The sequence below is a fragment of the Python bivittatus genome, unplaced genomic scaffold (assembly GCF_059951505.1).
Source record: "Python bivittatus isolate LINGU-HERP-01145 unplaced genomic scaffold, Pbiv_v1 ctg000350_np1212, whole genome shotgun sequence".
NCBI classification, from domain to species: Eukaryota; Metazoa; Chordata; class Lepidosauria; order Squamata; family Pythonidae; genus Python; species Python bivittatus.
The window spans coordinates 40,963,119-40,983,816 of record NW_028277074.1 but is presented as its reverse complement, the minus strand read 5'-3'; the positions used below and the strand labels follow the sequence as shown (position 1 = coordinate 40,983,816).

At 38.5% G+C, this 20,698-nt stretch overlaps 2 protein-coding genes across 5 annotated transcripts in view; one reads left to right on the top strand and one right to left on the bottom strand.

Annotated features, from left to right (window-relative positions):
• Positions 1-17,515, bottom strand: part of TUBGCP5 (tubulin gamma complex component 5) — a 35,829-nt gene extending 18,314 nt beyond the window's left edge. Inside the window, exons 1-12 of the mRNA XM_088144995.1 lie at positions 17,333-17,515; positions 14,164-14,217; positions 13,970-14,078; positions 12,733-12,829; positions 12,184-12,260; positions 11,404-11,536; positions 9,786-9,900; positions 7,166-7,255; positions 6,556-6,649; positions 3,502-3,748; positions 3,199-3,401; positions 1,606-1,721 (exon numbers count right to left, since the gene is read on the bottom strand). Coding sequence (XP_088001121.1) covers positions 1,606-1,721; positions 3,199-3,401; positions 3,502-3,748; positions 6,556-6,649; positions 7,166-7,255; positions 9,786-9,900; positions 11,404-11,536; positions 12,184-12,260; positions 12,733-12,829; positions 13,970-14,078; positions 14,164-14,217; positions 17,333-17,505 — 1,508 coding nt within the window. The 5' untranslated portion in view covers positions 17,506-17,515. The remainder of the gene's footprint in view (positions 1-1,605; positions 1,722-3,198; positions 3,402-3,501; positions 3,749-6,555; positions 6,650-7,165; positions 7,256-9,785; positions 9,901-11,403; positions 11,537-12,183; positions 12,261-12,732; positions 12,830-13,969; positions 14,079-14,163; positions 14,218-17,332) is intronic.
• CHST7 (carbohydrate sulfotransferase 7) overlaps positions 17,514-20,698 on the top strand; it is a 31,434-nt gene continuing 28,249 nt past the window's right edge. For 2 of the 4 annotated variants that reach the window (XR_015796874.1, XR_015796872.1), the window contains exon 1: positions 17,514-17,650. The gene's annotated coding sequence lies outside the window, so the exon portion shown is untranslated. The remainder of the gene's footprint in view (positions 17,651-20,698) is intronic. The other 2 variants (XR_015796875.1, XR_015796873.1) reach the window with 2 other exon arrangements.

Here is a 20,698-nt window from a genome sequence, read left to right as displayed (position 1 = left end):
CCCTTACCTAACTTCATGATCTTGTATTAGCTTTCACTGGTTTCCATTCTTCAATTAATCTCATCTTTATTTCTCCAGCATACTGTCCATCTTTATCTAGTCTTGCACCCAAAGAAACTATCACCTTCCTTTCATCAAAATCAAATGTAAATTCATTGAATATGCAGGTTGTCATAACTCGTATTTAATATTAATTTGGATTTTTCACTTTCAGTTTTCATAAGTAGCTATTCTAAGTCTTTCAGCAAAGTGATATTATTTCCATATCTCAAAATAGGAATGATGCAACATCACATTTTAATTCCAGCTGCCATCTCTCCCAACGGTGACATTCTTATCATTTATTCTTCACATAAGCCAAACAGACATGGTAACAATATGCAACCTTGCCTCACTTCCTTCCCTAATTCAAACTACTTCAAATTCACTTCTTACAGTAGCTTCTCATATCATGTTCTGACATGATCAATCAAAGACCTTGCTGCGCCCAATGAAGGGAAAGGGATATCTTTGTGTATTCTCTTGCTCTCTTCATTATCCATATTAGATTAGTCTCTGTCTTTTCTGAAACCTTCCTATTTACCTGGCATTTCTTTTTCCATATACATTTCTATTTTCTTTGTAACATCTCAAGCAAAACCATTTGTTGGAGAAATTAATATAATGGTTCAATAATTTAAGCGTTCTCTTTCATCTTCCCCCTATGGTACAAATATATATACAATTTTTTTCAAATTTCTAGGCTACAGTTTTTTTCCCTGTTTATTAACAAATAGCCATCAGCACTTAAGCTGTATTTTTCTCTAGCAGTTTTGAACAATTCAACTGGTATTTCATCTATACCTACTGCAGCCTATTTAATAATTGATCTGTTAATTTAGTATTTCACAATTTTTAGTGGAACTGATTTCTGAATATATTCTCTAAACATATGTTTTATGCATTACAGAATCCTATTTATGAACTATTTCAATAAGGTCTTTTCAACTTCCTATAACCTCATTTGTCTCTACCAAACTTCTTCTGTAGTTACTCTGCAGTAATTATCTGTAAATGTTCCTTTAATTTTTCTGATTTTTTTTAAATCTTTTTTTTTATATTCCTCTATTTGTTGACATTCTTGAGTGAGAACTTTCATTGTCTTTGCATTCAACCATCAAGCATCCTTTTTTTTTTTTACCCTAGGGTTTCATCCTCCATCTTTCCCTAGTCAGCCGCTTTGATATTTTCCTCTCTGAAATTTTGAAAATGTTTTTATTTCAATTTCATAATATTGCTTGTCTCTTCTCTATAGCTCCTGAGATTCTGTTTCACATAAGTTAAGCATGTTACAGCTGTCCAAATTCTAAGTTTTTGTTGTGTTACTGAGTAATAAATCAAAAGTCATGTGACTATTTTTTGTAAGCACAGTCTAGAACTTCATGAACAAATGAGTTTTCCTATGCTGGATTACACAAATCTCTAACTGCACATGATGTGGATACTTAGGAATATGGTAAGCATACTTATGCAGGGTTTCTCTTGGGTCCACCGTTATCATCACCAAGCCAATTATGTATACCATAAAAAATATAAATATATCCACAAGACGTTCACTATCATTACCTCTGAATTATAAATTCTTTAGCAGGATCAAATAAATTACCATGGACAATCCACTCATCCACTGTCTGTAGGTATGGTCTTACTGTTTCAACCCACAGAGAAAACAAAAGAGAGACCTGAAATGAAATGTTAAAGAGAATTATGGAGAATAGTGAGAAGTGGATAATAATACACATTAAGTGACTTCACTAGGAAACAACAGCACCAACAGAGTGCTTATAAAATACATCCAGTATCTAGAAAAGCCCACAACCTGAGAGTTGAGGGCAGCATGCCTTTAAAGATCAGTTGCAGGGAAACAATGGCAGGACGCTTATTAGCAGAGGCATCTGATTAATCACTGTGAGAGAAATAAAATGCTAGGTGGAATTTATTTATTTATTTATTTAATTAATTTTTCAGCCGCCCATCTCCCCCCAACGGGGGAACTCTGGGCGATTCACAACAAACATTAGAACATAAAATATATAAACACATAAAACTTTAATTTAAAACATTACTAAAAAGAAGAAGGAGAGATCAAGAGGATGAAAAATCTGAGGCTGAAGGCAGAAGGACTCTATGGGGCTAGCCATCCCCATGCTTGAGGTATTCTCACCCCACCCCAGGCCAGGTGGCAGAACCAGGTCTTCAAAGCCTTACAGAAGACCAGGAGTGGGGGCTAATCACACCTCCGGGGGCAGGATGTTCCAAAGAGCAGGGGCTACCGCAGAGAAGGACCCCGCCAGTCGAAGTTCTTTCACTGAGGGGGTCCGAAGCATGCCCTCTCTGTGTGATCGGGTGGGACGGGTTGAAGTCATAGGGGAGATACTTTGCTTGAACTAAAGGCTAATTCTTATGTCTGTACATACAAAACATAATGTATATTTTAAATTCAGTATATAATCTGGAGCCCACTTTTTCCCACATGATACCATAAGATATTATTCTAGCAAACTTCTAATTTAGGAAGCTGTTATAAGAACGGGAGAGTAGAAAACCTGCTCTACAGCTGCTCTATATTCTGTGTGGACAGAATATCACACATATTGCTTTACATCCCAGCCAAATTTAAAAATAATTTTAAAAATCCTATTTAAGCAATATGCAGGGGGCTTCATCTGAGCAACTCTTCACTGTTTAATAGATCTGTGCATCCATACTATGTGTATAACTATCTACAAATGAATTTCCAGTCTTAATTTAATATGCTGTAAAATATGTGCAGTATTATAGTATCCATACATCCCATGACATACATAAATCATTTGTACATACAAATGGAAGAATGTTTAGAGGTACTCAGGAACCAATAATTCTGGAGAATCATAATAATGATAATTTAACTTGATTTCAGATAAGAAAAGAATATCTGGTTTTTCTGATTGGTTGGGCAGCATGGCAGGAGTCTTAATTCTGAACAGGAGGGGCACTTGGGGCAGACACTTAACAGAACTCAGATATGCCTGGCTAATAAGATGACATTAGAGTAGAACAACCATCTGTGAACCAAAAGGATTATAGATTTAACTTAAATATAAGCTATAGCTTATTTTTCCAGTATGAATAATTACTAAATAAACTTATTAAATAAGTTTTTTTTTTTTTACTTACTGTCTGTTCAGAGGCTTCTCCAATATTGTCATAGTCAAGAATTGCTTTGTACAAGGTATTGAGCAAATGAGATGCTCTTACAACATTGCGAGTATCAGGTGGTACTTCAGCAACTCCAGTGCTAAAAACCTTATGAAGTACTTTCAGTTGCGCCAATCGATGTGACAACTTATCTATGACTATGGAAAGGGTGATTGTAGTGTCTACAAAGAAGTGCAAATTCATGTTTTATTATCATATACAGAAAGCTTGTACTTCAGAAGATTAAAATAAAAGTTTTCAGTTAAAATGCAATTATTTTACCTTCATTGATTACGCATCTCTCAATTTCTGTAAGTTCTTCTTTGAAATTAATGAAATATTTATAGAGAGCTAGCACAAATGCCTGATACGTTCTGAAAGGGGCTTCTGCAGATTTCTTGGGAGTGGATATGGTTCCATGTATGCCACTTTCTGAGCTGTGACCCATGACTTCATCAATAAACTTTTGTAGCCTAAATACAACTTGTCCATATGCAGCTATACGCTCCAGCATTGATCTTAATGAATTCTAGAAAACAAAAGATTTTAAATTTTTTATTTATTTTAAAAAGGAAACAGAAAAAAAGATATAGAAATTACAAAATGCAGATATTACATAGAAACGTTTGCAGAGTAGTACAAGATACAATTAAAATAAAGTACAACCTATTCTTTGGAAAAAATGTGACTTTTACCCTTATATATCAGCTTGGATTGAAACAAAGATAGTTTCACAATAGTTTATCACTTGAACAAATATAGTTTCACAACAGTTTATCATAGTATTTTCAAATTTGTTAATTAAGGTTTTCTTTTTAGTAATATCTTTTAATAAGAGTTTAGCCTTCCTCAAATCTAAAGCTGTTCTATTTTGTTTTCATATTTTATCCCAATAGGAGTGTCACCTACATGAACTCCCAGGATGGGGCATAGTGGGGTGTGCAATATTCCAAGTATGCAGGAATATTTGGGAGGAGGGCTTATAAACGTATCTATATCTCTGTGTCATTTTAGATGCAAAATGCATGGAAATACCTGTATTACACTTTTATGAAGCACACAAAATTCTTCTAATATTAACTACTACAGAAAATTCAGGAGACTTTTGTTCCATATTTTGCATACCGTGGCAAAATCAGATTTAATATAAGTAATTTAAACACTTGCCACCAGTACTCTTAAATGATAAATTTAAAGAGTTTAATACTGATATTATGTTTGTTTCCTACTTGTTATTTTTCCTGGTAATATAATATCTGAGGTCTGGGAGACTTATATTCTGTCTCTCAATTACCAAGAAGGCCAGTTATTAAAAAAAAAAAAAAAAAACTTTAACAATATTATACAAATGTAAGTTGTTTCAGTTTACAAGTATTTGAATGAAACTCTGTGCTTATTTACAGGAAGATACTTTACTTTTTCACAAGGACCACCAATGTCTTTTTTATCATTTTCTTTCCCTTCCTTTTCCTCAGATCAGTTGCCTTTCTTCTCTTTTTAAGTAACTCTCTCCACGTTTGTAGCATTCCTAATAAGGAACTGCCCTTTTAACCCTTTTAACCCATTCTACTAATACAGAACTCTTTTATCACACATATAAATGTATATCCATATACCAAAATCAAAGTATTGCTTTATCATGAGGCTCTTAGGCTAGAAGCACAGCTGATTAGAGTATAAACAAGAGCCTGGCTAGTAATATTTAATTATTGGCTTAAACTCATCTGTCAGCCTGTTGGGTTGCTCCACTCTGTTTTAACTGATACTTTTTGATCTATTGGGAAGAAGTCCCTTAAGCGCAAGCTATTCTTACGTGGCCTCTCCCAAACTACTTCATATAATCTTAGTTGGCTCAGGCAAAAAATGTGATTGCCCAATAATTATTTGAAACTGAGTTCCAGTATTATTTGAACCAACTGCCCAGGTTTTACACAATTCCAAAATCAATTCATCAGAGAGACAGGGCTCCCTCCCTTTATTCTTTGACTCATTCAAACTACCACTGGGCCTTTACTAGGGCTCACTGAAATGCCCAACCATCAGCATGTCATGGCAGAAATCACAATCTCCCTATGGGTCATCATCTCTGCCCATGCAGCACCCAAGAGATAAAATCAATTACAATTTTTTTTACACTGTAGGTTTTATACATATTGTGCCAAAATCTTATTTCCCCCCTTTTAGCAGCAATCCCTGATCAATCTTCAATGCTGATTTTATGCTTGTTGATAAGGTCTTTCAACACAACATATAATGTTGCAAAGTTCTGTTATTTAGTATCAAAGGTCCAGCAAGTGGTCCATAGTAGGAACGACGATATGTTTTTGTTGTTTATCTACAGGTAGTCCTTGGGTTACAACAGTAATTGGGACGAGAATTTCCATCGCTAAGCGATGCGGTCATAGCGAAATCTCAGCAGTCTCACCCCATTGCCATTGTTAACCAAATCCGACCTGACATTAGGCAAGGACCCTTCCCGATCTGAGCCATTCCCAGCTTGGTCCCTCCCAGCCCCAAGCCTTAGTAAGGTAAGGGACTGCCTCCTCTTGAACGCCCCACACCCATCTATCTCCCTCCCACAACTGCTGTTCAGGTGCATTTCTCCAAATCACACGATGCTTCTTGCAATGCTTCTGAGGCCTTCCAAAGCATCGTGAGAAGGCAGCATGCAATTTGGAGAAGGGTATGAGCGGCCTCAGGAAGCAGGCCTGGTGGGGCCAGGAACTGCCTTACACAGGGCCAGGCTGGGCAGACCCTGACAGCAGCGGAAGAAGACATCAAGGGGCAGCTGGGGGCAGCAGGACCTGTGGAGTACAGGGTGGTGACGGCAGCTTGGGCTTTGTGCTCTGGTGCTGAGGTGGCTGGTTGCTGTGCAGGGCTTGAGGCAGCACTTTTTGGCTGTGGTGGTGGCACCAGCAGCACCGAGGCTGAAGTAGAGGCCCAGGGGCAGTGGCAGCTGGCTGAGACTCCTGAAGGCTCAGGGTCTCTACTTCAGACCCAGCAGCGCTGCCACCACTGTAAGCAGGGCAGACAAAAGGGCAGAGATTGGGGGAGACAGGCGGTGTGGTTGTTAAGTGCACGTGGGCTTCTGTGTGCCTGAATTTTGATCACCCAACCGCAGGGGCACTGCAACCGCCATAACTTTGGGGACCAGCTGTAAGTACCATTCATTCAGCACTGCCATAACTTCAAAAAGTTGCTGAACAAATGGTCATTAAGCAAGGGCTATCTGTATTGTCTTTTTTTGCTTTTATTTTTTTATTTGCTGGCTAAATAATTAATATTAAATTGAACTGCTGTATTTGCTTATTTATATTCACTGATCACTTCACTTACATGTGTCAAATGGGTTACTGTGATGTCATTTCTCACAGTTATTTTTCCATCATTCAGCTGAAATATAAAGAGTTTTTTTACACCTGAAAGAAGCCTGAAAAAATAAAAATGAGCTCAGCATATATTATAAGCAAACACTGCTTTTTTATATACAAGCAAATATTCATACACATATTCAGAAGGAAGCATTACATACTGAAACTGTAAAAATCCTAGATTTTCAACATAGACTTCATACTTTATGTATTGGCAAAATGGTACCCCATAATAGACACAGAACCACCCATTATTAGAAATAAAAAATAGATTTTTTTCTTTTAAAAAAGAAACATTTTATTACAGCTCCTTTTTACAGAGAAAGATTTAAAAGCAAGTATTAATGAAGGCTATAAAAGTTATAGCATCATTTGCCTTGTGAAACTCATTTTTCCTCATTTTGATTAACACAATTTCAAAATAATTGATTTTGAAGTAAGTAGTATTGTTAATACAGTAATAAAAAAAATAGTTTTCTGAATTTTAAAATTAACCATAAAGACTTATAAATAGTATCGATTATTCAACATGAAACAGACTTCAAGCGGGGTTTTTCTGGTAATTTCTTTCTTACCAAATTGTTTCACGAATGACCTGTGTTTCAGTGACAAGAATTCTCTCTTCTGGGACATATAATGGATCGCTATTATATAAGTGCTGTTCCCTAAGAGAAAAAAGTCTTTAATATTTTTAACTGATTGTATTGGTAAAGAACATCCAACATTATTTCATTTTCTTCTCCTACAGGCTCAATGAACTTATAGAACTACATCAACAAATCACTGGTAATGCTTGAAAGACAAACTGCATTATATTCCTCTAGCGAATAATACTTCAAATGTATTGTCGAAGGCTTTCACGGCCGGCATACGATGGCTGGTGTGGGTCTTCCGGGCTGTGTGGCCGTGGTCTTGAAGTCTTGTTTCCTAACGTTTCGCCAGCATCTGTGACCGGCATCTTCAGAGTGCAGGAGCACAGACAGGAGCAGTTCTCTCTGTGCCCAGGGTGATGTGACTCTTCTGTGGATATTTATAGAGATCTGGGGGGGGGAAGGGGGGATTGGGTGTGTGTGTGGGGGGGTTGAGTTACTGAGTGGCTGCTTGTTTTGGTGTCAGAATATGTGTGTATCTTCCTGGGGATTAGGCAGGGTTTTTTCTTCTATTGAATTGTTAACGAGGGGCTGCTGGGGGTGATTAGCAAGTTCATTGTGTGAACTGTTCACATGTCCTGGTGGTTGAACTTCTGTAGGTCTTCTTCATCCTGACTCCAAATTGCGAAGGTGTCATCCACAAATCAGAACCAGACTGTTGGGGTAACGGGTGCGGTTTCTAAAGCCCGTTTTTCAAAACTGGTCAGCTTTGACGTGGTCTCCCTGTTCACTAAGGTACCAGTGAGGGACACCCTGGCACTCATCAAACAGATCTTTCCAGAAGACATCACAGCCTTATTTCAGCACTGCCTAACAACCAGTTACTTCCTATGGGACAATGAGTACTATGAACAGATGGACGGTGTCGCCATGGGAAGCCCCCTGAGCCCAGTCGTAGCAAATTTCTACATGGAACATTTTGAAAAACGGGCTTTAGAAACCGCACCCGTTACCCCAACAGTCTGGTTCTGATTTGTGGATGACACCTTCGCAATTTGGAGTCAGGATGAAGAAGACCTACAGAAGTTCCTGAACCACCTAAACAGCATCCACCCCAATATACAATTCACCATGGAAAAAGAAGTGGATGGCCAAATTCCATTTCTAGACACGTTGGTCATACGCAAACCAGACCTCAAATTAGGACACAAAGTCTACAGAAAACCCACCCACACAGACCGGTACCTACACAAAAACTCCAGCCACCACCCACGTCAGAAAAGAGGCATTATCAAAACCCTCATGGATCGTGCCAATCGGATCTGCGAAACCCAATTCCTAAACTCTGAACTTAACCACCTTAATTGGGTCCTACAAGCGAATGGCTACTCCAAGAATGAAATAAAAAGAGCCATCAAACCAAGAAAGCAACATGCGACTGAAGAAGAAAAACAGCCACCCACCAATAAAGTATTTCTGCCCTATATCAAAGGGGTCACAGACCGCATGGGAAAACTGATGGAAAAACACAACTTCCAAACAATCTTCAGACCCACCAGAAAAGTACAAGAAGTGCTAAAATCAGCAAAAGACAAAAGGGATCCCCTCACCGCTGCAGGAGTATACCGCATACCATGCAGTTGCGGACAAGTATACATCGGGACCACGAAACGCAGCATCCATACCAGGATAAAAGAACACGAAAGACACTGCAGACTACAGCAACCAGAAAAATCTGCAGTAGCTGAACATGCTCTCAAGCACACTGGACACAAAATCCTATTTGAAAACACAGAGATACTGGACAACACCAACAGCCACTATACCAGGCTATACCGGGAAGCCATTGAGATTCACAAACACCAGCACAGTTTCAATAAAAAAGAGGAGAGTCTAAAAATCAACAAAACCTGGCTACCAATCCTGAAAAATACAGCCTGCAAAAGGTCAACGAACTCAGCTCAACCACCAGGACATGTGAACAGTTCACACAATGAACTTGCTAATCACCCCCAGCAGCCCCTCGTTAACAATTCAGTAGAAGAAAAAACCCTGCCTAATCCCCAGGAAAATACACACAGATGCTGACTCCAAAACAAGCAGCCACTCAGTAACCCAACCCCACCCACACACCCCCCCCCCGATCTCTATAAATACCCACAGAAGGGTCACTTCACCCTGGGCACAGAGAGAACTGCTCCTGTCTGTGCTCCTGCACTCTGAAGATGCCGGTCACAGATGCTGGCGAAACGTTAGGAAACAAGACTTCAAGACCACGGCCACACAGCCCGGAAGACCCACACCAGCCAATACTTCAAATATTTATTGGAAAAAGTATCTCAAAATTCTATTGGTGTATTAAAATCAGAACTTACCTAGATCATCTTAAAGCCCCTTATAAGCAAAGCATAATCTAAGAATTCTGTAATCCTTCAAATCCTTTCTTATCGTGCTCTTGGTAGAGACTTTGAATACAGATATAATTCTACATAATTTATCACAAACATAACAAGAATTTGTACAGGGAAACAGAAAGAACTAAGTCAGTATAGTTCTATATGTGAATAACAATTGTAATAATTTAAAAATGGGTTTGGCAACTTACCATATAGAAGCTAAATTGGAATGAAAATGCAAACTATGGGAAAAGCGAACAACTCTACCAGTCCAGTACTGAGCCACTACATGTTGCTCTAACCAGGTACGTGCATCAGGTTCATCTACAGAGAAAGAGGATATGTAAGTAAAAAAATCTTCAATATCTATCACACATACAGAGCTAGATAATTTTTGAATCAACTTGTTACTAGAATTTTTCAAACAAATCTGGAAGCTTGCCCAAGGGAAATCCTAATCTCAAGGGCACTTTGGCATACTGAAAAAACATTTGAAAGCTCACAAGCCAGGATCAGAGACACAAAATGACACAAAAATGCTGAGCCAAAGTTCACTTTCAATGAAGAAATTACTTCTTGCATTTTTTTTTCAGAAAGGAACAGAACATCTTAGGGTTTTTTGTTTTCTGAAGAAACCTCAGAACAACCTACAATAAGGTAGTGACAGTAACTTGGGAAAACAAGTATGCCCAGGGGTGCTCTGCACAGACCTTTTATTTAGTGCCTTTGGGCCAAGCAATTGTCTCAGAAGGGATCTGGCCATAATCTGAGGACCTTTCCCCAAAAAAGAGTATCTTATTTTTTTGGCAGAACTTTTTCCAGAAAAAGCTCTGCTCTAATCCATCTTAGACAGCTGTTTAGACACTGAATAATGTTATATTTTAAACACTGTTAGAAATTTCTATGAAGGGATTGTTTTACTAGTTGCTTCCTTAAGAAATGATTAGTTTGCTTCAGTTTTACTTTTTCACAGATTAAAGTTTTTAATTATTATTATTATCAGCCCATATCAATCCACTGCAAGATGAAGACCTCTTCGTTAAAGGTTATAGAGCATAATCTACTATGCTAATCCAGGGTGGGTTGGTAGACACCTGTTTTTCAACTTCCCCTTTGGGATATGGGAGACTAACTGGCCCAAAGTCACCCAGCTGTGTTCTGTGCTTAAGGACTCTAACCCATTCCCAGTCCAGCATCTTAACCACTACACCACATTGGCTCTCAAAGTTTTTAATCACCTTTGTAGACTTTCCAGGTTCAAAGTCAGGTTAAAAAAATATTGAACAGATTATGTTTTCAGCTGTAAATTGTATGGTGTTCTCACTTCAGAAAGCCTATGCAGATTGAGTATTAGCTTACTCTGAGGTTTTTTTATAGAAATGTTAGATGTCTATAATAGCCTATATATTCATGTTTTCCATACAAAAATGAATCAAATGGAGAAAGCATTACAAAAGCTGCATTATGTTTAAACTGTGTGTGTGTGTGTGTGTGTGTGTCATGCTGCTAAAATAAGCTTAGCAGAGAAATTAAGATTTTATATTCTAATTCCAGCTACTATAAAGACAATGTTGTATCAGCATAAGCGTAGTTACTACTAACAATTTCAGAGTTCTACCAGGATTTTTATGAACCATATAATCAGCATAAAGATCAACTGAGTAAAGTAAATGTGAATCACGTCTCTAAATGCCCCCAAAACATGCATTTTATTTAAATTTGCTAGCAGCACAGTATCACAAACTGTCATAAAATGTAAATTAAACAAACCATGATAAGAACTGGTATAGTCCACTCTGATGTAAAGACCAGCTTCAGAAAACAAACCTTTCCAGTTGACAAGAGATGCTGACTTCTTGCTTTGATCCTGATCTTCTTGTGGTGTCCTGTCTACTTGAATGCCAGAGTCTTCTCTGCTCAAAGGTTCGGTATCTTCTTCATCACTTACATCTGACCACTCCTATAAAACATTAAAGCACAAAATATACTTTACTCTAAGATATTGGCACAATGGAAGCTTACAATGTTTTCTATCAGATTAAATGATTTTTATAATTTACTAGATATTAAAAAAATTAAATATATTACAGTATACTGTAGCATCTAAAATATTTAAATATTCAATATATTATCTCATTTCATAAATCATGTACTGTGAATTCCAGTGTGCAATTTGACATTACCATAAACAAAGGTCAATTTAATAATGTCACTCTTCATCCAATTAGCATTTTTGGACCACAGAAGTAATAGAATGGAGCAATTCCACAATTCTCTAAACCAAATAGGAGTGTTAAGGTAAAGATTTTCTGGCAGAAAACCATCAATGATTATGCTGTTCCAATTATTAGCAAAAAAAGACAGAATAAATTAATGTTTGTGTGTGTGTATCTCACTATAGCTACTGCCATAGGAAGAAATTAAAACGTGAGGTATTAAAACTGAAGTTATTGAAACCAACAATATAATCATGATACAATTTAGATAAAGGAATTTCCTAAGAAAATGGGAAAGCAATTTCTACATGGCAATATTCACCATTTATCCTGACTAAATGCTAAATGTTATCAGTGTATTCAGTATAAATTATTATTCTGTATCACTTACTGGTGATTCTAGATCAGGAACAAAGTCCAAGTTTTCATCTTCCATTAAGTATTTTCTCCAGTCAAATTCCTCTTTTTCTATGGGAAATGCAGAATATTTACATTTATATACTTCAGCTATTGCTTCAATGACCTTGATACATTCCATCTAAGGAAAGGAATATTTTTGTTTATTTAGATTTATATCCTGGTTTTTTTAGAAGACCAAACAAATATATGTTGTATCATGCTGCCACGCTGTGAGATTTTGAAAGGTTAAATACTGTATTGAGAAAGCTTCAGTATAATCCCATACTATTATAAAAAAGTTTGTAATGTAATGTAAATAATATAATATCTCAGTTACAGTAGCAATAGTGCAATGTTGGAAGACTTAAAAGACAGGTTAGGGACAGATTGTCACAGAGAAAATCTAGAAGTCAAAAACGACTTGATGGCACAGAATCAATTATTAAAAGTAGAGGACAATGCAAAATTAAACAAAATATATTAGCATCAAAATGGTAGAAATGACATTTTCCTCATAATTTCTTGGATACTCTCAACCTACCTACTGCTTTTTCTCTTGGTTCTTCTGTGTAGCTGGTGTTGGAAGGAGAATCAGACAAGCATAACAGGAGTGAGAGTATGGCATAATGTGTATCTGTCTTAAACAAAGAAAACAAGTAATTCAATGAACAGGATACACTTGTTAATAGCACAATAAATAAATTCTAATTCTAATGGTAAATCTAGAAGTGAAAAACAGCACATTCCAATTCTAATCCAATGGTATATTCCAATCCAATGGTATATTTAGAAGTGAAAAATAGCACATTCAGTTTATCATACATCTTAATTAGAATTAGGACAACAAATACATAAGGAACAATACAAAATAACAGTATAATTCTGTTTATCAAGACACATATTTCACAATATGGGTTTTTATCTTCACAAGTTGAAAAAAGTAAAAAAAATTACTTATTTATTACGTGGTACATTTCAACTGTTCAATCAATTTATACTCTAATACTGATCAGAACAATCCCTTCAGATGTTTACTGTTTTTGTGTTAGAAGTTCATTATGGCAAGAAAGCAGAAGCTTTTTATTCTTAGTATTATGTGATGAACCTAACCACAAACTTAACTGACTTGCAAAAATACCTTTCCAGTTCAGTAGAAATACCAGATTTTCTTCACATTCTCTATTCTACTACCAGCTTTCTAAAACCCAGGCAATTCTTCTTTAAATATAAAATAAAATACTGTAAATATAAATATGGAATAAATATAAAAATACCTTGCTTACTGTCCCTATCCTTCCCACACATTCATTTACAAATTGGAGCAGAAAAATATTAACACCTACATAAATACAAAGTTGAAAGTTTATTGCCTCTGAAACTACTACAGTGCTGGAACTAACCAAGGAATCTTAATTTCCACAAATGATCCCTTTTTTCAGACAGAGTGGCACTATTCTTTGTGTTTGTAATATATTATTAACTATGCCTGATACATTATAAGTCTTCATAAATCACAATGCTATTAGCCTATCAAAATAATTTATTCCAACAATTGCAAGTATCTTACATGCCGTGTTAAATAGCTAATTGGTTTCATGGCAATTACATGCAAAAGTCTGACAGTGCACCACAATACAGAGAATCAATATTAAAGAACAGGAAAAAATGTTTATTAAGTACTGATGCAAATACAAATTGCTGTTACAAAGTGGTCAGCATTAAAAGAAATGTAACAAAGAAAGAACACAGCATTCAGTTATGTTCTAAAATTAACAAACCTTTGTTCCTTCTGTGGTGGGAAGAGACAAATTCAGAAACTCTTCTGTTAGTTTCCTCCAGCTTGCAGCTTTAACAAGGTCCGAGTGAACAACGAGCTTTTCATAAATTCTATATAAAAATATGGAATGTTTACTAACTACACTTTGAGAATAAAAGAATTAATCTAATGTTAAAAGAAACACAAAAACTTTACCCTTCCATTATTTTCTCCACTTTGTGCCTACTGACGTCAAGAAATTGATGAAACCTAGAAAAAATACAGAATTATCTTTTGTGTCATGTATCAGAAACTATTAACTTGTATTTTGTTCAATTGGTTTACTGTTTCAGCATTTTTACAAAGGGTGGGATTCAAATTTGTTATTTATTTACTGTAGTCACAAAACCCTATATTGCATATCTCCATGAGACAGACCTGTATAAGGCAGCCTTGCCCAGTCTAGTGCTCTCCAAACATGTGGAGATTAAAACTCTTATCCAGATATAGTTGTGAGTAGAATTAATTCTGACACAAATTTTAAGAAACGAAATCTTTGCCAAATGTACAGTGAATTCTGATCTTTTTCATATGTATCACAGATTTCTTCAAAAATGTGTTCCATAAGCACAAACATTAAATCAAAAGTGATACATGTGTATTGTTTCTATAAGGATAGCAATACAGGTGAAACTCGAAAAATTAGAATATTGTGCAAATGTTCATTTATGTCAGTAAGGCAACTCAAAAGGTGAAACCAATATATGAGATAGACACATTACATGCAAAGCAAGATATGTCAAGCCTTACTTTGGTATAATTGTGATGATTATGGCGTACAGCTTATGAAAACCCCAAATTCACAATCTCAGAAAATTAGAATATTACATGACATCAATAACACAAGGATTGGAAATAGAACAATATCGGACCTCTGCAAAGTATAAGCATGCATATGTACTCAGTACTTGGTTTGGGCCCCTTTTGCAGCAATGACTGCCGCAATGCGGCGTGGCATGGATGCTATCAGCCTGTGGCACTGCTGAGTTGTTATGGAGGACCAGGATGCTTCAATAGCGGCCTTCAGCTCCGCTGCATTGTTCGGTCTCATGTCCCTCATCTTTCTCTTGGCAATGCCCCACAGATTCTCTATGGGGTTCAGGTCAGGCGAGTTTGCTGGCCAATCAAGCACAGTAATCCCATGGTCATTGAACCAGGTTTTGGTACTTTTGGCAGTGTGGGCAGGTGCCAAGTCCTGCTGGAAAATGAAGTCAGCATCCCCATAAAGCTCATCTGCGGAAGGAAGCATGAAGTGCTCCAAAATCTCCTGGTAGATGGCTGCGTTGACCCTGGACTTCATGAAGCACAGTGGGCCAAACACCAGCAGATGACATGGCTCCCCAAATCAACACAGACTGTGGAAACTTCACACTGGACTTCAAGCATCGTGCATTGTGTGCCTCTCCATTCTTCCTCCAGACTCTGGGTCCTTGGTTCCCAAATGAGATGCAAAAGTTGCTCTCATCAGAAAAGAGGACTTTGGACCACTGGGCAACAGACCAGTTCTTTTTTTCTGTAGCCCAGGTAAGACGCTTCTGACGTTGTTTGTTGTTCAGGAGCGGCTTGACAAGAGGAATACGACATTTGAAGCCCATGTCCAGGATCCGTCTGTGTGTGGTGGCTCTTGATGCACTAACTCCAGCCTCAGTCCACTCCTTGTGAAAGTCCCCAACACTTTTGAATGGCCTTTTCCTGACAATCCTCTCTAGGCTGCGGTCATCCCTGCTGCTTGTGCACCTTTTTCTACCACACTTTTCCCTTCCACATAACCTTCTATTGATGTGCTTTGATACAGCACTTTGGGGACATCCAACTTCTTTTGCAATTACCTTTTGGGGCTTTCCCTCCTTACGGAGGGTGTCAATGATGGTTTTCTGCACAACTGTCAGGTCAGCAGTCTTTCCCATGCTTGTGATTCCTACTGAACCAGCCTGAGAGACCATTTAAAGGCTCAGGAACCCTTTGCAGGTGTTATGGATTCATTAGCTGATTAGAGTGGGACACTTTGAGCCTAGAATATTGAACCTTTTCACACTATTCTAATTTTCTGAGATTGTGAATTTGGGGTTTTCATAAGCTGTATGCCATAACCATCACAATTATACCAAAGTAAGGCTTGACATATCTTGCTTTGCATGTAATGCGTCTATCTCATATCTTGGTTTCACCTTTTGAGTTGCCTTACTGACATAAATGAACATTTGCACGATATTCTAATTTTTTGAGTTTCACCTGTATAGGAATGGAAATAACATATTTTCTACAAGAAACTCTCAAAATTAGATTATAAAAACATAAACATTACTTTGGCATTCGCCTCAAGTACCATTTTGTCTATTTGAACCCTTTAATTCACTAATTTCACACAATGTCCTAAGTATGTTTGTTTAATTATTGTCTATTCAGCAGGGTTTGCCCAACACACTAAGTGGGAATATAGCTTTGCTTAGGTGTTCTGGAGGCCATTGTGAAGTAAATGGGACCAAAGACAAAGGAGTGGGTCAGACTGGACAAAAGTAACTGAATCTAAATGTAAGCATAATTAAATGTATATTAAATTAATTAAATGCAAGGAATAGGATTACTCCTTGCATATTTAATAATTTTCCCTTTCTGAAAAGTATGTAGCTTCTAGAGCATCTCAATTTGGTGACTTCTGCAGAACCTGCAGGGACTACACTGCAGTCTTAAGTTTTGCACTAAGGGAAAAACCACGGTAAACAAGCCACATTGCCTGGGCTCATGTAACATGACAGGCTACAAACAAACTATATTATAGTTTGTTTAGTATTATATGTTTAACCCAACATATGAGCTAGGTCAGCGTCCAGATGGAAGACCAGACACTCTAAGGTAAGTCTACCTTTGGAGTGCGCAAGAAGGCGGGTACCAAGCAGGGGCCGATGCTTTTCCGCTAGCCAGCCTGGGTCTTCTCTCAAATGGTAGGTTCACCCAATACGCTAAGCCACAATATGAAAAACTTGCTACGGTGATTTGGAAACCACGGCTTATGGCTGTGTCTGAACCAAACCAGATATCTTTTATTCAGTAACCTATAAAAGTAAATCACGGCTGAGCATGCTGTGTGAAGATGACAGCCTTCCTCAAACTTGCTTGGCTCTAATGACCCCATGCTATCAATGACTTCTGCAAGATAATCGCCCCAGCGCAATGGGAAGAAAAGGCGGCTCCACGCTCTCCTGCAAGCGAGCTGTCCGCGTGCCTCTTTTCTCGCGCCGCCCGCCCCGAGCTACCGCGATACGAGATGCCTCCGTTCCCCCCTCCCCCCCCACCACCACCACATCCGCGCGCGCGACAAACGGACCTGAAGTTCGACCAGACGAAATTCAGCGCCGCTTGGAAATGGCCAGACGTTTCGGGGCTCCGCTCGTTCAGGCCGGTTACTTGCCGGATGAGCTCCCGTACCGTTAGGTCTTGCTCCTGATCAAAGCGGCTCCAGTGAGCAGGCGGAGTCGTCGCCGACGTTGCGGCCGCCATCACCGGCCAAGGAAAAAAGAAGAGAAGAAACCGAGAAAAAAAAAATGCTGAAGTACTTTTCTCTCTATCGTCACGTTCCGAACGCTTCGTTTGTTTCGGTGTCCAGTACAGCTAACATCTCGCGAGATTGTGCTTCTCTTCTGTGGTAGGGAAGCGCTTTTCGAGATGTTTTACGCATGCGTCAATTACTGCAGGCGGTCTCGCTTCTTCCTCCTGCTTCCTGGAGGGTTGTTTGAGGAGCAGTTATATAGTTTTGCTTTGTGTGTTTCGTTTTTTGTTTATTTTGCAGTTGATATTTTCTATAATTGCTTATAAAACTTTATCGTCGTGTCTGGTTGAATAATTGAGTAGTAACTAGAATTTTAGAAACCATCTTCAGCAGGTGGCAGCACTTAGCCGACCTTGGCTGATCCCGAAACTAACTAGGGTCGGCCTCCTGATAGAAGTCCGACATAATGCCAGTGCATAATGTTAGACTGGGAAAAGTAGACTGGTCACAAGTTTTTGACCCTTTGCATGATTAGCTTGTTCCGCAACTGATAGCAGTTTTGGGAGAAGGAAATATTGCGAATCTGAATTGTCTTTCATTTTTCAAGTCTGCAGTTGTGTAGGGATGCAAATTTCATAGTAGAGATGGTATGTAAATTCAAAATGATGCACATTGGCATGTCGTGTATGCAGATTATTGCCAGCGCAGATTCTTTTAATCAGGAAAGGAGAGTTGGCATCAAGGTGGATAGCTCAATAAGAACATCATTACAGTGTGTGGCTGCTGTTTTGTTGGTTTTTTTAAAGCAAATTCCATGCTTGAAATTATTAAGAAAACTAAAAATAAACAGTTGGTATGGAAGGCCAGTATGGAAGTGGCTAAGTATTGGTCTGGCGCCAGAAGATCCAAGATACAGTCCACCTTTAGCAACAAAAATGTATGTGTGACTTTGGGACAGTCATTCACTCTTAACCCAATCTACCTCACAGAGTTATTAGAGGGGAAATAGGAGGAGTGGATATGTAGCCTTAAACTCCAGTATGAAAAGTTGGGATATACAGCACTGTGCAAAAGTTTTAGGCAGGTGGGAAAAAATGCTGTAAAGTAAGAATGCTTTCAAAAATATATATTGTACAGTAATTGCTTATGTTTATCAATTTACAAAATGCAAAGTGAGCAAACAGAAGAAAAACCCAAATCAATATTTGGTGTGACCACCCTTTGCCTTCAAAACAGCATCAATTCTTCTAGGTACACTTGCACAGAGTTTTTGAAGGAACTCAGCAGGTAGGTTATCCCAAACATCTTGGAGAACCAACCACAGATCTCCTGTGGATGTAGGCTGCCTCAAATCCTCCTGTCTCTTCATGTAATCCCAGACAGACATGATGATGTTGAGATCAGGGCTCTGTGGGGGCCAAACCATCACTTCCAGGACTCTTAACAAACTATAATAGCTAAACTAAAAGTAAACCAATCACTTTATGCTGTAGAAACTTTATAAACCAAGCCATAATATTTAGCTGGTATGTTATTTGTTTGTTTTTGCTTAGCATGTCATATAAATAAATCCATTCTGGATTATGAACCACTATTTTGGCTTGGAGTGCTCCAAACCACACTTAGAAATTTATCTGAACAGCATTGTGGATTACAGTACAATTAAACAACTACTATGTAATATAGTTTGGTTTTTACATGCTAGTTTATGTTTTTAGTTTGTTGTGTTCATATTAGGGTTTTCTATAAAACCTGTATATTAAAAATAAATAGTGCAATATGTAAACCTAGGCAATATGACAGGCCCAAGTCACCCAGAGTGCGAAACCTTGGTTTCTGTCTCTTCCCAACATATCTGAAACCACATTCTCAAACTTACAGTCCAATGGATGTATATACTGTAATTACAATTGTATTGTAACTCCCCAGGTAATTACAATATCTGCAGCCTGCAACAATATTTTGCAGGATCTGAGAATGCTGCCCAGCAAGGTCAGGGCACTTAACACTGCATAGATGAGCAGGTTGGGGCATGTGAAATGCTCCAGAAAGAACAGCTGCATGGTGGCAGTGGGTCTGATCAGCCAAGCTGTATATTTCTGCATAGAACCACTACTGTACTTCTGTTCTGCAGTAGGGATTTCTGAGGGAGTCCCAGGATCTCCAGGGAGCGACAGTGGGGAGGTGGGGCTTGGCCAAGAACAGGCAAAGGTGATGCAGCTGCTTGAAGAATGGAAGGAGGCACCAAGAAGATCAGTGAAACTTCATGCCATCAATTTGGGAAACCCCTCAAGCACCTTCTAGAAGCCTGGTGTTAAATGTGTTGTGTAGATGCCTGATGTGGACCAATCAAATAGCCCCTCTCCTCCTTCCCACGGGTCTGTGGAACCAGAGAACTCCCTAGCAGTCAGGGAGTGATCCAACCATGACAAGTGACAGATGGTAATGTCACATTGCAGCTGCCCTGAGATAAAACTCTATTATGTGGTTTCCAGTATGCAGGTCTATGGCTGCACGGTCACTATGAACTCCTTAACCTCTGATCCTTTTTCCGAGGCAGGCAAATTGAAGTCCCCAAGAACTATCAGTCTTGAAAACTCCAACACCAATCCTGCAATAAGGTCAAGCAGCTTAGGCAGGAAAGCTGACCTGCAGCAGGAAGGATGATACATAAGCAGCATTCCCACCTTATCCCTAAAGCCCAGCATTATCACTAAGGCCTCAAATTTGGTTATCTGCAGGACAGTGCCCTTTGACACCAATAGAGTCTCCTGGATGACAACCACTACTCCATCTCCCCTCCCCTAAGTGTGGCTGGGGTATAAGATGTGAAACTAGAATGGCACATTTCTGAGAAGGGAACCTGCCCTCCACCCCCAACTAGCTTTTAATAATACAAGCCAAATACGTCCTCTCATGCAAATATGATTGTAATAAAGCTTTATTACAGACAGACCTAGCAACAGCCAGGTGCTCTGAGAATCTGGTAAGCTGGTCTTAGGATTGAGATCAGTGGCTTCTAATCCCTCTTCTCCAGAAACAGCCTGCTTCCTGCCATCTCCCTCTGCACATCACCACTGTAATTATTGAATCCTGCTCTAAACTCTCACTTCTCCCCATGGTCCCATTCCCTTCCCTGCTCTCAGGGGATATCCTACTAACCCATCTCATCTCTTCTCTGTCAACCTCCACAGATCTTCAGTA